At 37.4% G+C, this 14,099-nt stretch overlaps 3 protein-coding genes across 5 annotated transcripts; 2 read left to right on the top strand and 1 right to left on the bottom strand.

Annotated features, from left to right (window-relative positions):
- The first annotated feature begins 121 nt into the window (after positions 1–121).
- On the top strand, positions 122–6,576 carry LOC126786420 (formin-like protein 5). Of its 2 annotated transcripts, none has more exons than XM_050512242.1 (9): positions 122–215; positions 302–892; positions 1,302–2,016; positions 2,104–2,172; positions 2,254–2,911; positions 3,004–3,209; positions 3,893–4,128; positions 5,057–5,976; positions 6,235–6,576. In XM_050512242.1, exons 2-8 carry the CDS (start codon positions 725–727, stop codon positions 5,957–5,959), a joined length of 2,955 nt encoding a protein of 984 aa, XP_050368199.1. In that variant the 5' UTR covers positions 122–215; positions 302–724; the 3' UTR covers positions 5,960–5,976; positions 6,235–6,576. The 2 variants fall into 2 exon arrangements, with proteins under 2 accessions (XP_050368199.1, XP_050368200.1); XM_050512243.1 differs by having other exon boundaries at positions 146–324; positions 447–892.
- A 1,619-nt stretch (positions 6,577–8,195) lies between these two features.
- On the top strand, positions 8,196–11,037 carry LOC126786196 (probable U3 small nucleolar RNA-associated protein 11). 2 transcript variants are annotated; one of them, XM_050511949.1, is made up of 11 exons: positions 8,222–8,330; positions 8,518–8,546; positions 8,751–8,841; positions 8,943–9,033; positions 9,147–9,238; positions 9,321–9,414; positions 9,500–9,579; positions 10,191–10,274; positions 10,413–10,512; positions 10,591–10,687; positions 10,787–11,037. In XM_050511949.1, the coding sequence occupies exons 3-10, from the start codon at positions 8,786–8,788 to the stop codon at positions 10,681–10,683; spliced, it is 690 nt and encodes a 229-aa protein (XP_050367906.1). In that variant the 5' UTR covers positions 8,222–8,330; positions 8,518–8,546; positions 8,751–8,785; the 3' UTR covers positions 10,684–10,687; positions 10,787–11,037. The 2 variants fall into 2 exon arrangements, with proteins under 2 accessions (XP_050367905.1, XP_050367906.1); XM_050511948.1 differs by lacking the exon at positions 8,518–8,546 and having other exon boundaries at positions 8,196–8,330.
- A 421-nt stretch (positions 11,038–11,458) lies between these two features.
- On the bottom strand, positions 11,459–12,551 carry LOC126786198 (probable histone H2A.2). Its single transcript, XM_050511950.1, has 2 exons — positions 12,290–12,551; positions 11,459–11,876 (listed from the first exon to the last, which is right to left on the bottom strand). The coding sequence occupies exons 1-2, from the start codon at positions 12,476–12,478 to the stop codon at positions 11,661–11,663; spliced, it is 405 nt and encodes a 134-aa protein (XP_050367907.1). The 5' UTR covers positions 12,479–12,551; the 3' UTR covers positions 11,459–11,660.
- Between the last annotated feature and the right edge of the window lie 1,548 nt (positions 12,552–14,099).

Here is a 14,099-nt window from a genome sequence, read left to right as displayed (position 1 = left end):
TTCCAAACAGAAACTAATAAATTAGAACGAAAAATAAATAAAAGGTAGAAAATAGTATTAAATGCCAAAAAACAAAAAACAAAGAGAGAAAGAGACAGGAAACAGAGTCATTCGTTTGAACAGCTTTGAGACGAAACGTTCTGAATCTCAAGATTTTAACCTTTCCTACATATTCTGGTCAAATACCGCCATTACATTTCAGCTGCTGACATTGTGTAAGCTCCATGTCTTGGATCTGGTCATAATCACACACCCATTTCAAGCCTTCACGCGCTGACCCTTTCAACATTGGATTCTGCAGGGCCTGCTTAGAGGAAATTTGAGGTGAAACTTGTTTGGTTGCTTCTGTTTGAGCTTCTTATTCAGCTTTCTGTGCTTGGTTTCTTTCTGGGTTTCGTGTTGGAATAACATTTGGTTCATTGTATTGGGTTCTTTTTGGGGAGAAGAAGAAGAAGGATTCTGGGTTTGATTGATTATCTCCTATTGTGTTTAAAGTTCAAATTTTGATTGGATATCTTTGGTGGGTTTGTGAGGATTCGCTTGGATAAGGCAAATTGGGATTGGAGGTGTGCTGTGGAGGAGAATTTGAATATTGGGTTGGTGGCAGATTGTGGAAGTTTGAAGCTTTTTGGTCAAGTTTTGGGTGGTCATGGTGTTGTAGGGTTTTTATTGGTTATGAGAGGTTTAGGGATTGATGAAATGAGAAGGATATTGAACGTTCGGAATGACAATACAACTACAAATGGGTCTTATGAGGACAAGTCGTTTCATTGTTTTGGTTACTCTGCTTTGTGTTTCAGCTTTGATCAGCTCGGAGGAGAGATTGATCACAGAAGAAGTGTTCCTCACTCGACTAGTTGATCCAGCAACTGGAAGGATTGATGGAGATATGGTAAGATACTTTAACATTTATTTGCATTTGTTCAAATTCGAATACATTTCATAAATTTTTTTGTGGTAGGTTATTTGTTCTAGCTTGTAGACGTAGGTTTGGGCTTAAGAACTGGTTAAGGTACAGAGATAGTTTCCTAGTATTGATTTGTGATTTTGGTCACAACTTGATGTAAGATGTTTCGGGGTAATTACTGTGAAACTAGATCAACTATTTGAGACCACCAATATTGGGGTAATTTTGAGAAGTTTAGGTCTGATGAAAATGAAATGTTAAGCAAGAAACAAGTTACCAGTGAAATAAAATGTATTACTTCGACTTTGAGAAATATTCACAAATGAAGTTAGGTATTCTTCATTAAGTTTGTAGATTTCTGCAATGTAGTTATTGTAATTTCTATGGGGTGCAGGCACAGCTGTTATGGGTACATTGCAAGGTTGATTTGACCCATTTGGTGGAAACTATTCAAGATCTTCACTTATGGTTGCCAGAGGAAATATCTGGTAGCACAGATGAAATTAGTTCAAAAAGACAGTCACTAGAAGAAAATTTGCACACATTAATAAGCGTCCTTCATCCTCAGGTGAAACAAACTCTTTCAGATTGTTTCAGAAAGAATAATCTCTTTTTCCATGTCTCTGGAGAAGAGAGTGCCTCCAAGATTTGGTATGCCAAGTATATTGAGTCTCTATGTCCCAGACCTGTTCCAAGAAGAAATATGGGCAGCGAATTGCTAGAGACCTTTGCTGAGGTACCATCTCCTGCCCCTGGACCAGGATCTTCTATATTCAGTCCTGTATCAACCCCTGGTCCTGCACCTTCTGCTTCTAGCATTCCTAGGCCCTTGAGCCCTGCTGCTCCACAAGCATCATTTTTTCCTCCTGTGTCCCGAAATTCGGTTTCACAACCTTCAGTTAGCCCACCAGCTCCCGGCTCTATTATACAGATTAATAAAAAGACTGATCGTAAACCAATTATCATTGCAGTTGTGGTAACTGCATCAGTGACATTTGTATTTGCAGCAGTCTTCTTCTTATGTTGTACTAAAATTTGTAACAAACAGCGTAAAGGTAGACAAAATGATGAGAGCCCCCTCCTTAGCCTGAGCTTATCCGACTCTGGAGGTACAGTTCTCTATCTTGTACTCTTATCGTACAGTTTATTTTTTTGAACTATTTCAGTTCTGAATTCTCTTAATTTTGATGTTTCAGGTTCTCCGTATAAGTTTCATCCTTCCGAAAATTCAATAAAAAGGGAGAAGCTTGAGCATGAATCATTGGGTAATAACTGAGGCCTTAAAATATTAATCTTTGAATAGTAATATTCTCATTGAGTCTGACGTTCTCCTTACTTCACTGCAGAATTAGGATCCATCACACGTGCATCCAAATACCAGTATGAAATGTATGAGGCATCCAGTTATGGAAACGGATCACTACCATCTCCTCCTGGGATGCCTCCTTTGAAGCCGCCTCCTGGCAGAGCAAAGCCTCTCCCTCCTGAACCACCTTCTTCTTTTAAGCCTCCTCCTGGCAGGGCTGCTCCTCCACCTACCCCTCCACCTCCTGTACCACCTCCTACTTTGAATCCATCTGTTGGTGCATCCCCTCCGCCACCACCTCCTGCTCTTGGTCTCCGACCTCCAGCTCATGGCCCTCGCCCCCCAGCTCCTGGTCCTCCTCCTCCTCCAGCACCTCCAGCGGCTGTTCCTCCTCCTCCAGCACCTCCAGCAGCTGTTCCTCCTCCTCCAGCGCCTCCAGCTGCTGGTCCTCCTCCCCCATCACTTCCAAAGATTGGCGTTCCTCCTCCTAGGCCACCTCCATCAATGCCTTTAGGTTCTAAGCTAGCTCGACCTCTGCCATTCGCACCAAAGCGTACATCAAATGCTGCTTCAAGTGATGGATCAGATGCTGATGGTGATGCTCCTAAAACAAAGCTGAAACCCTTTTTTTGGGATAAGGTTCTAGCAAACCCTGATCAATCAATGGTGTGGCATCAAATTAAATCAGGATCTTTCCAGTTAGTACCCACTTCTCTTTTACTTCTTAGATGTTACCGATAAATTATTTAACATTATAAGCTGCTGAAGACTATATGTAATTATCATACAGGTTCGATGAGAACATGATTGAATCACTGTTTGGGTACAATAATTCTGGTGATAAAAACAAAAATGATCGCAAGAAAGAATCTTCATCCCAAGATAACACACCCCAGTTTATTCAAATTATTAATCCCAAAAAAGCACAGAATCTTTCAATTCTTCTTCGGGCATTGAATGTGACAACCGAAGAGGTCTGTGATGCAGTTTGTGAAGGTAACTCACTTCTTTCCATGACATGGAAAATGCAATATTTTACTTTATTCGGTTTTATCGTGTTAGAGAGAGATTGCAAGGGAAAATGTTCTGCTTTTTGGTTTCCTGTTCTTGAAGGAGCTTGCAATGATTTTCTGAAGTTTGAGGTTTTAATGCAACTGTTTAGAGCCCATTTGGTTTTACATCTCATGTTTTTTTTGGGGGGGGGGAGTTCTCGAGGGAATGTTTTTTTGGTTGAGTAATAACATATACCGAAAGCTAAAATTAAAGGTGTTATGACCGCCATGCTTTTGGACGTGCAGTGGTTTGGAATAAAATTAGGCAATTTTTTAATATACTAAAACAGTGAAACTGGGAATTGTCGACATTGTTTTATAATTATCCGATTTTTCCTTTTTGTGCAAATGGGATTGTATAGCATCTACACTATTTTTTGGCTGCTGGAGGCTAGGAGTTCTGCATGTTTCTTCTAAGTGAATAGCTTTTCTTTTCATATCTTGCTTCATCATTTTCATGAAAGTTTAGGTTAAAACATTGTGCTGTAATTTACTTGCATAACATCACTTCTTAGTAATAGAAGAACATATAAAGAAAGGTACTGTACAAATGATGGGTAGAGTTCATGTGTGTCTGACCTTGCTTGTGCATGAGAAGCATATTGTAACATATCTTCATTGAATCAGGCAATGAGCTTCCGTCCGAATTCGTTCAGACTTTGTTGAAGATGGCACCAACGCAAGAAGAAGAGTTCAAGCTCAGGGTGTTCGATGGTGAACTTTCTCAACTGGGGCCTGCTGAACGGTTTTTAAAAGGCTTGATTGACATCCCGTATGCCTTTAAACGGTTGGAAGCCTTACTTTTTATGTGCAATCTTCAGGAGGAGATCATCACCCTTAAAGAATCCTTTGCATCCTTAGAGGTAGGAGACTGGTTTCTTAATTGCACTATGATTTTGAATCTCATAGCTTTTCTGCCTGATTTTTGGGTTTCTCAACTTGTCTTGATCAGAAAGTTTAAAATATACCCAATATGCTCAATACACAACCAAATAATCATAAAGCAAAGTGCATCATATTTTATAGTAATGTTGATATCCTGCATAAAGACTCTAAACTCTAGAGCTGTGGAATCATTACTTCATAGCAAAAAATACAGGTTACTAGGTTTGGAAAGGTGAACAGTGAAAAGCTAATGTACAAATGAAAAAAGTGCAATTCGATAACATGAATGAGAACATCAATGTAACGAGCAAAGTACTACTTTGGGGTTGGTTGACCCTTGCATGTCGGAGTTAAGAACTTCCTGCAGCAACCGTTGTTTCTTTTAGGATTTCTTTTATTAGTAGTGGCGTTTGGATTTAAGCCTTGGATTTCCATCTATCTACAATCATTAATGACAACTATGCTATGACTACTACTGTACTTTTAGCTGGAATGCCCAAGATAGCAAATTTGGAAATTTATGTTCAAACTCTACATCAGTTTTGCAATACCTAGTTGCTATTTTTACTAGGTTTAGTCTTATGACTCTTATCTGACCTGAAATATGAAGGCTTACCTGACCTAAAATCCTTCTGTCATGCATGAGGCATCAGATTTGCCATCTCTCTGCACATTATGTTGGTGCGGAGCTTTTCAACAATTTTTTATCTGGCTTTCCGTCAACTTTTAAATATTGAGTACCACTTTAACAGCAATAAGCTTTATGAGTGTGGGGACATAGTAGCTACATAATATGTCAATAGCCATTCAATTCTGCACCTTCTTTTGTTCTAATGTGTTTTTTGTTTTCATGCATGACCGTGTCCCTCAATACTATGTAAATTATAACCTGCATTTGTATTGCAGGTTGCTTGCAAAGAACTCAGAAACAGCCGGCTGTTTCTCAAGCTTTTGGAAGCTGTTCTTAAAACTGGCAATCGCATGAATGATGGAACATTTCGTGGCGGTGCACAGGCATTTAAGCTCGACACACTCTTGAAATTGGCAGATGTGAAGGGAACAGATGGCAAGACAACGCTTTTGCATTTCGTTGTTCAGGAAATAATCCGCTCTGAGGGTGTGAGAGCTGCTCGTGCAGCAAAAGCAAACCGGAGTTTCAATAGCGTTAAAACAGATGATCTCCTTGAGGAAACTTCCCTGTACACAGAGGAGCACTATCGTAATCTTGGTCTAGAGAAAGTGTCAGGTTTGAGCAATGAACTCGAAAATGTGAAAAGAGCATCAATTTTGGATGCTGACAACTTAACAGGAACTGTTGCCAAACTTCGTCATGGTCTGATAAAATCCCGAGAATTTCTAAATACAGACATGAAGAATTCAGAAGAAGAAAGTGGTTTTCATGAAACACTGAAGAGTTTTGTGCAGAATGCTGATGTTGATATCAGGGGTCTGCTAGAGGAAGAAAAGAGAATCATGGCTCTGGTAAAGAGCACCGGTGACTATTTCCATGGGAATGCAGGGAAGGATGAGGGTTTACATTTGTTTGTTATTGTGCGGGATTTTTTGATAATTTTGGATAGGGTATGCAAAGAAGTTAGATTGATTCCAAGCAAGTCCACAAAAGTTCAGAGAAAGGAGGCACCTCCCTCCGATCCCCGCCAGCCTCCGACAACGCCATCTGCGTCTGATCCCCGCACCCCGACAACACCATCTGCGCTGGATCCCTTTCCAGATCTCCATCAGCGGCTTTTCCCAGCAATCAAAGATAGGCGCATAGACAATTCTAGCTCAGATGATGAAGATCCATAGATTTCCATCTCAAGAAGGTATTAAATTTTATAAACCTAGTTAAAAGAAAAAGTTGTTTTCCGTACTTTGTATATGATATGCTTAGGAAATCATTATAGACCACTTATACATATAAAATGCAACAGTAGAGGATACTATCAACAGACTTGGGGTCTTAGTAGATCTCCTCTCTCCCTTCAGAACAAGAGTACGGGGCTAGAGGTTCATTCCCTGTGGGGTCTGAGGTCTTTTAAATTACAATCAAATAATTAATTCAACTTTGTAATTACTCTCAGATACTAGAACTGCTTTGATAAAGCGCCTGCTCGGTTCCAAGCGGGAGCTTAGCCCGCGGCAGAATCCCTTCTGTTCAAGATGGTGTTTCGCCATATAAACCAAGATGGACCCTACAGCTCTAAATAACCTTCATTGTTATTTGGTGTCCTGTTGATGATGGAATTGCGACAAAAAGAGTTTGATGATACCCTTCGGAATGCTCACATCAGTTAGTTAGCAGAACCATTTTTCACTTATATTTTGTTCATAGATTTTATTGTTTTGTAGTAAAAAAAAAGTGTAGCAAGATAGTTTTGTGATCTGTAGAATTGTTCTTCTCAGGAATGAAAGTTTTTGATACATGATTATTTTCGCTGTCTGTATCAGACTCCTGAATGCACCCTCTTGAAAAGAAATTTTCCGGTGCCCACATTATGTCACAAAGAAATTGTAAGAGTCAGTTAACCATTCGAAACGAGGAGCATTGTGTTTTGTCAAGGGATGCACAGAACTACAGAAGGTTCCTTGTCATTGCTGGTGCCAAAATTGTTTGAGGAACAGATGGTTTCTCAAACCATTTATTGAAAGAATTTGTCTTTGCGTTGGCTTAGCCTTATCCAAAGAATGTTGGGGTTCAACCAATTTTAAGGGAAGGAAATCGGGATTTTTTTTTCCTAACAAAAGGTTAGTAGTACGGCTACTCTCAAATCTTAATTAAGTCACTAAATAAAATAACCTTTAAACAGTCACTAAATAAACAAAAAAATCGATTTAGGGTCCCAACTTACTTGAGATAGAAGTAGAACCGTTTTTCAGGATACTCTCAAACTCAAAGATTCGTTCCCTTCATCATCCTACGATAAGCATACTCAACAGTGATGTTTAGCAATCACTTCCATAGAGACACTTAAACATGGCAACATGATCTAAGCTTTTGATCCGATTTATTTGCGCCTTAGAGAAAATTTAAAATGGGTTTTGGTGGGCAAATATTTCACCTCAAAGAATTTTTCTGTAATTTCATACAAGTAATAGGTATCTCTACTACGATATCGTTTACCACTAAATTACAAACTGATAGATTTACTCTTTTATCATTAGTTTCTCACAAAAAAATATTGGGAGGTTCTATTCATACCTCCTAAAATGGTACTTAGACCTCCATTTTTTTCTAGATAGTTTTGACTTAGTCAATGCATATAAAATTACCAAAAATCAATTCTTAACTTATCTATTCTAAATTACATATGTAGATAATTATCCATTATATTTATTGTTAGAATATCCCAAAATGGGATATCAAATTGCATAAAATTATTTAATTGATTACTTTCATTTTTTTATAAATATCATAAGTCAAAAATTAAATGTACATGATTAAAATCAAATTGAATGTATAAACTATATGACTATCTAAACTTTTTCTCATAAAATTTTATTTGAGTCAAAGAACAAAATTCGTTCATTAGAGGTTAGAATATTTTATATACATTGATGTTAATTTTTGGTGAGTTGCATATATTTCATATCAGTGAATGAAAAAAATTAGTTTACCAATTTTATTATGAATTTAAAAAATAAGTGGAAGAGTAAATTAATTCGAGAATATAGTTTGTGTGATTATTATACATTTTTCGAATTATATATATATATAAATTTGAAATAAAATAGGAAATAAATGAATTGATAGTAGTCTAATTTAATATAACAAATTAGATATTTGATATTTTAAAAAACAATATGGAGTTTAAATATTATTTTAAGTATTTATAAGAATAAAATGGAGGTCAATTAAGCTTTTGAATATATGAATAGAAGATCTCAAAAACACAAGGGCTATAAATAAAAGACAAAATTAATATATATTAAGAGATAAACGTAAAAAAAAAAAAAAAAAGAGGAGTGGGTACTGGGTAGTGAACTAGTGATATATAAATGCCCTTAAACTTAACTCTTCAATTGTTTCTCTCTGCTGTTAGTCCGACTAGGGTTTAAGGGTCTCGAATCTAAAACCCTGTTTAAACTTCTCTAGGGTTTTACCCTCCCTCAGCTTCTTCTCCCGGGCCCGTTCCTTCTTGGGTTCTACAGAAATCCACCATCGAATTGCATCGAGCTGGTAAGAAACGAGACCTGGGTATTGTTCAAATTTCTTCTTTAAATTTTTTATTGCAAATTATTGTAATGTTTTTCGAATTTAACGAGATGGGTGCTACCCAATTTAGGGTTTTAGTAGTTGTTGATTGTAAAGATTCATTTTTGAAGTTACCAAACAATCAATATTGAGACTCAGCTCATTTTTATAGTTGTAATCTGAGAGTGGGAGGCATGGGTGGTAAGTATGGAATATATTGAAAAATGTGATGAAATTTGAAGTTTAATGGTGTTATGGTGAATTCTCTACATGTGGGAGACTAGTATATATGTCAAGTTAAGTGAAGATATTCGCATATATGTTGTTTCTGTAACTCTTGTTGCTATAGTGTGAAAGTTTGCATAGTTTTGGCAGTAGTTTACCTCATTTGCTACATTTTGGCAGTCAAGTTGTGGTGATTGTTGCTCTTAGTGTTCAACATGTCGTCTTTGAGGAATGCTGTTAGCAGACGTGCTCACAAGGAGCGATCTCAACCGTGAGTGATTGTATTCTTTTTGGTGTTTATATGCTTTTGAGATGATATTGTTTTGCATGAGATAATGGGGCTATGGTTTGTTTGGTTTGAACTTTTATTAGGGAATCAAGGAAAAAATTTGGGTTTCTTGAAAAGCACAAGGACTATGTTCAGCGTGCTAAGGTTTACCACAAAAAGGAGGAGACTTTACAGGTACATTTATGATCCTTGTTTTTAAATCTCTAATTCGTCTTAAATCCAGTGGCTCAACGACAAATTGTGTATGCCCGCCTCACTATATATATATTTTTTTTTTCACTTAACAGATACTGAAAGAGAAAGCAAGATTTCGGAACCCAGATGAGTTCTACTTCAAGATGATCAACAGCCAAACTGCTGATGGAGTCCATAAAATAAAGTAATATATCAGTCCAATATAAGATGTCTTTATCATTTTTCTTTAGTAGCTGCTACTCAAAAGACATAAGCTTTTGCTACAGGGGTGAGGCTAACAAGTACACTCCAGATGAGCTTTTGCTTATGAAGACCCAGGATATTGGATATGTCCTGCAGAAAGTGCAGAGTGAGAAAAAGGTTATTGACCCTTTTATCAAGAAGCTATTAGTATGGTCGTTTTATGATTGAACCAGTTGGCAACAATTCTCGTCTTTCATTGCAGAAAATTGCAAAGATGACTGCAACGCTGCATTCACTTGATAATCGGCCTTCAAGTAGACACGTATACTTTGCTGAAGACAGGTTTGAGCTTTCTGCGGAGCTTTTTCTCATAGAGAATGTAACTATTTCAGAGTTATTTGAGCTGGAGTTTTGCAACCTCCTTTTCAAAGCAAACATGCAACCATCCTCAAACATAGAATGAAGTAGTTGTATCTTTAATATCATAAACCTGAAAACTCATGAACAAACACAGCAAGGAGGACAATAGTAAGTTGATTTGTACAAGAACCATACATGCAGTTGCACACTCTATGGACAACTTAATTGACTATCTCTATAAAAAAATTCTTACCTTGAAAAAGGCATTAGTATAAATTGGTGAGAATCTCTTACGAAACTACCAACTGCTCTTTCTAGCCCATGTAACTATAGAAGTTGCCATATTAGTTACAAGTAGATGTTAAGTTAACAGTAGGATCGTACTAGAAGATTGTTTTGGCAAATGCTAGGCTTAATCTCACATTGGTAAAATGGTAATTTCTATGTTTCTCCTGATTTCTGCTTCCTGCTCGTCTTCTTTCCATTTGATATATTCAGAACTTGGACAGACATTTAACTTATTTAGTTGTTTTTCTTCAAAATATTGGATATGTCTCTTATTTTGTTATATCATATGTTGTTGTTTTTTGTAGAGAAGAGGCTAGAGAGCTTCAGTCACGTGGTTCAAGAGGGGAAATATTGCCTGGTTCTCAGAATATTCCTGTTTGTATTAAAAAGTTAGTTGGCACTTGTTAATAAACACAGATTGATGAATTTTGTCTCTGTATATGCTTTTTCTGGGTTCTTAATAGTCCAGTGATTCATTATTCCTATTTCCTTTTCAAAAGCTCAGATTTTTTGTATTCAATGAGTAGGAAAACAGCGGCTTCTTATAGGGAGCTTGAAGCAAGGAGAGCAAGAGTCCAAAATCTGGAGAAAATATATATGGACATGGCAATGCAGAAGGAGTTACAGGTACACATCTGCCCCTCGGCTTGTGTCTTTTGTTGTGCACTGGGAATGTTAAATTACATATGCATTTGAAATTAACAGAAAAAGGGCAAAAAGCGCAAACTCCGTGAAGATGAGATGGTGCAACTAACATCGGAATCTGTATTCAGGTGGCGGGCAGAGAGGAAGCGCTGAATAGGTGTGCTAATCGACTGAATTAACTAATTATGTGTCTATAAATTCTAGCATCTATTTCCGTTGAACATCGTGTCTTAAGCATGTTTGCGTAATCGTGCAGGAACTGGTGTGTTGCTGTCAGAAAAAAAAAACTTGAAAAAGTATGGAGCTGATGAGATGTAACTGTCCAAATCAAACGTAGTTCCCAGCTAGTCCCAACATGGAGTTTATCTGTTATACGACAACTATTTTGAAATTATTGTTTGCCGATATTGAGCAGTTTATTTCAATCTTTGTACATGAAATCGGAGTGATATCGACTAATTTGTTATACTCCTATGAATCAAATAAGAAATTCAGATATAACGCGAAGCCTAGTGTGACTCAAACTTTCATCGGAACATTTTGGTTGTTCAAAAGAGATCGAAGGTCTTAGGTTTTAATCAAGCACTTTTGGCCACAAGGGCATGAAGAACGAGTGTGGCCTGCAGGAATGGTACAATTGGTTTGGGTGTTGCTGTAGTGTGAGTTGGGAAAAGGAAGTTTAAGTGGGCTGTACTTCAAAACATTGTTTGGAAGTCTTTTTCTAATTGCTAGTGAAGCTCTCCCGGTGTAATTAGGCGTGCCATCAACCGAGCAAAATGCGAGGCAGGTCCTTAAATAATAGGGGTTCAGTTCTGAAAGGAGTAGAACATGCTCAAATGGAAGAGTGAAAGCCCAGAATGAGTAAAAACCAGAAGAAGCATTTGCAGCAATGTCATTGACTATTTAAGGAACAAATAAGCGAAATCAGTAAAAAGAAGTTCCCACAATCTCTTATAATAAGAAACTAGTAGAAGATGGATTATATTCACAGAACACTACCTATAACCCTACAACTACTACCCTCCAAAAGCTACAACTCAAGAAACTACAAATAAGAAACTAGATCTGATATGCAACACTTTTATGACACCGTCAAGACCGGTCCTTTTTTTTTCCATCTTCAAACAGACTCAGTCGTCATCGCCGGCCGCGGCCTTGGAGGAGCCACCGGCCTTCTTTGGGAGCAGAAGGTTGTGAATGTTGGGCATGACACCACCATTGGCAATTGTCACATCTCCGAGAAGCTTGCTGAGCTCCTCATCATTTCGCACAGCGAGTTGAATGTGGCGTGGCACAATTCGAGTCTTCTTGTTGTCTCTTGCCGCATTTCCAGCCAATTCCAGAACCTGTAACCACCGAACCAAATCACATTAGATTCGTCTCCTTCTTTCGCAAACCGAATCAAATAAAAACCACAAGCCTGTTTTATCTGGAATATTAACTCAAAACATAAATGCAATTCAATCTCAAACAATCAAGATTAAATAAATTTCAAATTTATGAAATAATTGAGATTCTAGATCCAAATCTAAGCTAAATTTCATCTTTAATAGCTTTAAAAGAACAATTCATAACCTATACAGGATTTTAACCACACAATTATTGATTTCTTAACACAAACACATCACAAACTTAAGCAACAAAATTCATCCCAAATTGGAAACCCTAACCCTAGATTCACAAAATCAGAAGCTCCAGATTCAAGCACGTCAACAGAACCAAACAAAAAAGATACAGACCAGAGAGGCGGTGAGTATACCTCTGCGGCTAAGTATTCAAGCACGGCAGCGAGGTAGACCGGAGCTCCGGCACCGACTCGCTCGGCGTACTTGCCAGCCTTCAAGAACCTGGCGATACGCCCCACCGGAAATTGAAGCCCGGCCTTGCTCGACCGTGACGTGGCCTTCTTGGCGGTCCCAGATCCCAAAGCTTTGCCTCGACCCGCCATCGATGGAGCTCCACAGAGAAATTCAGAGAGAGAAAGAAGAGAAGAGAAGATCGAGAGAAACAATGGGCTTAGTTCGGTGCTATGGCGGAAAGACTCAGACGGTTTCTGGGTATTTATATGCGTTGGGGTTTATTCTCAGCCAATGGGTTTGAGTGTGCGGATCGAGATCCGAGGCCGTTGATTGGTGGGGGGTACGGACGGTGGAGATGAGAGGATGTGAGGAGTTTTTGTTCGAATTGCCCTTGTGTTTTTGCTTGTTGACTTTGGGTTTTTTTTTTCGTTTTTGCGCCGGGGACTTTCTTGTTTTATGGATATTATCTGGTGGGTTTATGCTGAAATACTAATCCACCTGAATATCCATTTTCTTTTCTGTCGAGGGAATTGAAACGACGTTGTTTTTTCAACTGTGGCGGTATAATAGCGGTTTGAATAAGTGAATTACTAAGTGGGGCTCGTCAACGGGTCGGACCGAGTTTTAATATATTTAGATAAATGATGGGTCAGGGATTTTATAAATATAAAAATCCTCAAGCTCACTCATTTAAAATGGGCATTGCGGGCTTGTATTAGAAAATAAAACATAATATTCTTATTTAAATGTTTGAAAAAATAAAAGAATTATTGGAAAATATTCTTAAAAAAATTACAAAAAAATTCTAGTTTCGAAATATTGTCAATCGACACTAGTGATCCATATATATAATTAGAGACCTTGTAAATATTTCGTTCGTTTTGGACATAGTTTGATCATCCGTACCTACGGTCAACAAAAAAAGATGTGTTTTGACATATTAAAATCCCATTAACCGGATCTTTGTCAAATGAGTTTCCTTATTGCGACCGCGTACGATCGGTGACAAAATTAGATGATTTCAAATATGTAAAAAAATTTCGGCATTCGCATCTTGGTAATGGGTTCTCCCTTATGGCATATTAGTGGTGTTTTTAGTTTACCGGAATTTTCCAACGGTCAAACGAGGTCCGAATTGGATGAAATTTTATATGGTCACTAAATATATATACCGATCACATCGGCTGATGTCGATCGATCCCGAGAAGTTTTCTTCATATAGTCGCTTCGTAATGCAATAGTTTTATTATAAACTTAATATAAAGGTTATGATACATTACTTGACACTTTGGCGATATACAACTCAAGTTCGAAATATGGTCGATCGACATCAGCAGATATGATCGGTACATAGATCCCGTAAAAAATTCATCTGTTTGGACATGATTTCACCATTTGTACCTACGGTCAACCAAAAAAGAGTCGTTTTGACATATTAAAACTCTCATTAACCGGGGTTTTACAAATGAGTTTGTCTCATAAGCTTTTATTATAATTAGTTCATCCTCTAATCTTTCAAATGACATCAAAGAATAATAACATTCGGATTTTTATATGAATTATATCTATAATTATGCTACGACACCTAATTTTAAAACTTCAGTGTTATTATAAATTTATTAGAAATTTTGTTTTGGTCTTGCATATATGATTTAAAACATTCTTTTAATATTTTTGATCAGATTTTAACTAAGAAAATCTGAATTATGTCATTATTTGATGTCATTTGAAAATATAAGGGGTATACTGATTAAAATAAAAGTTTAAGAG

Source organism: Argentina anserina, chromosome 3, assembly GCF_933775445.1.
Source record: "Argentina anserina chromosome 3, drPotAnse1.1, whole genome shotgun sequence".
Classification (NCBI taxonomy): Eukaryota; Viridiplantae; Streptophyta; class Magnoliopsida; order Rosales; family Rosaceae; genus Argentina; species Argentina anserina.
This window is presented reverse-complemented; position numbering and strand designations above follow the sequence as displayed.

Excerpts from the sequence above, each read along its gene's own strand:
- LOC126786420 (XM_050512242.1), top strand. The coding sequence starts at position 725 with ATGACAATACAACTACAAATGGGTCTTATGAGGACAAGTCGTTTCATT. Across the intron at positions 2,173-2,253 it reads GCTTGAGCATGAATCATTGG|AATTAGGATCCATCACACGT; the intron begins GTAATAACTGAG and ends ACTTCACTGCAG. Across the intron at positions 3,210-3,892 it reads CTGTGATGCAGTTTGTGAAG|GCAATGAGCTTCCGTCCGAA; the intron begins GTAACTCACTTC and ends TCATTGAATCAG.
- LOC126786196 (XM_050511948.1), top strand. The coding sequence starts at position 8,786 with ATGTCGTCTTTGAGGAATGCTGTTAGCAGACGTGCTCACAAGGAGCGA. Across the intron at positions 9,239-9,320 it reads GATGGAGTCCATAAAATAAA|GGGTGAGGCTAACAAGTACA; the intron begins GTAATATATCAG and ends CTTTTGCTACAG. Across the intron at positions 10,275-10,412 it reads ATTCCTGTTTGTATTAAAAA|GAAAACAGCGGCTTCTTATA; the intron begins GTTAGTTGGCAC and ends TTCAATGAGTAG.
- LOC126786198 (XM_050511950.1), bottom strand. The coding sequence starts at position 12,478 with ATGGCGGGTCGAGGCAAAGCTTTGGGATCTGGGACCGCCAAGAAGGCC. Across the intron at positions 11,877-12,289 it reads TTGAATACTTAGCCGCAGAG|GTTCTGGAATTGGCTGGAAA; the intron begins GTATACTCACCG and ends CGGTGGTTACAG.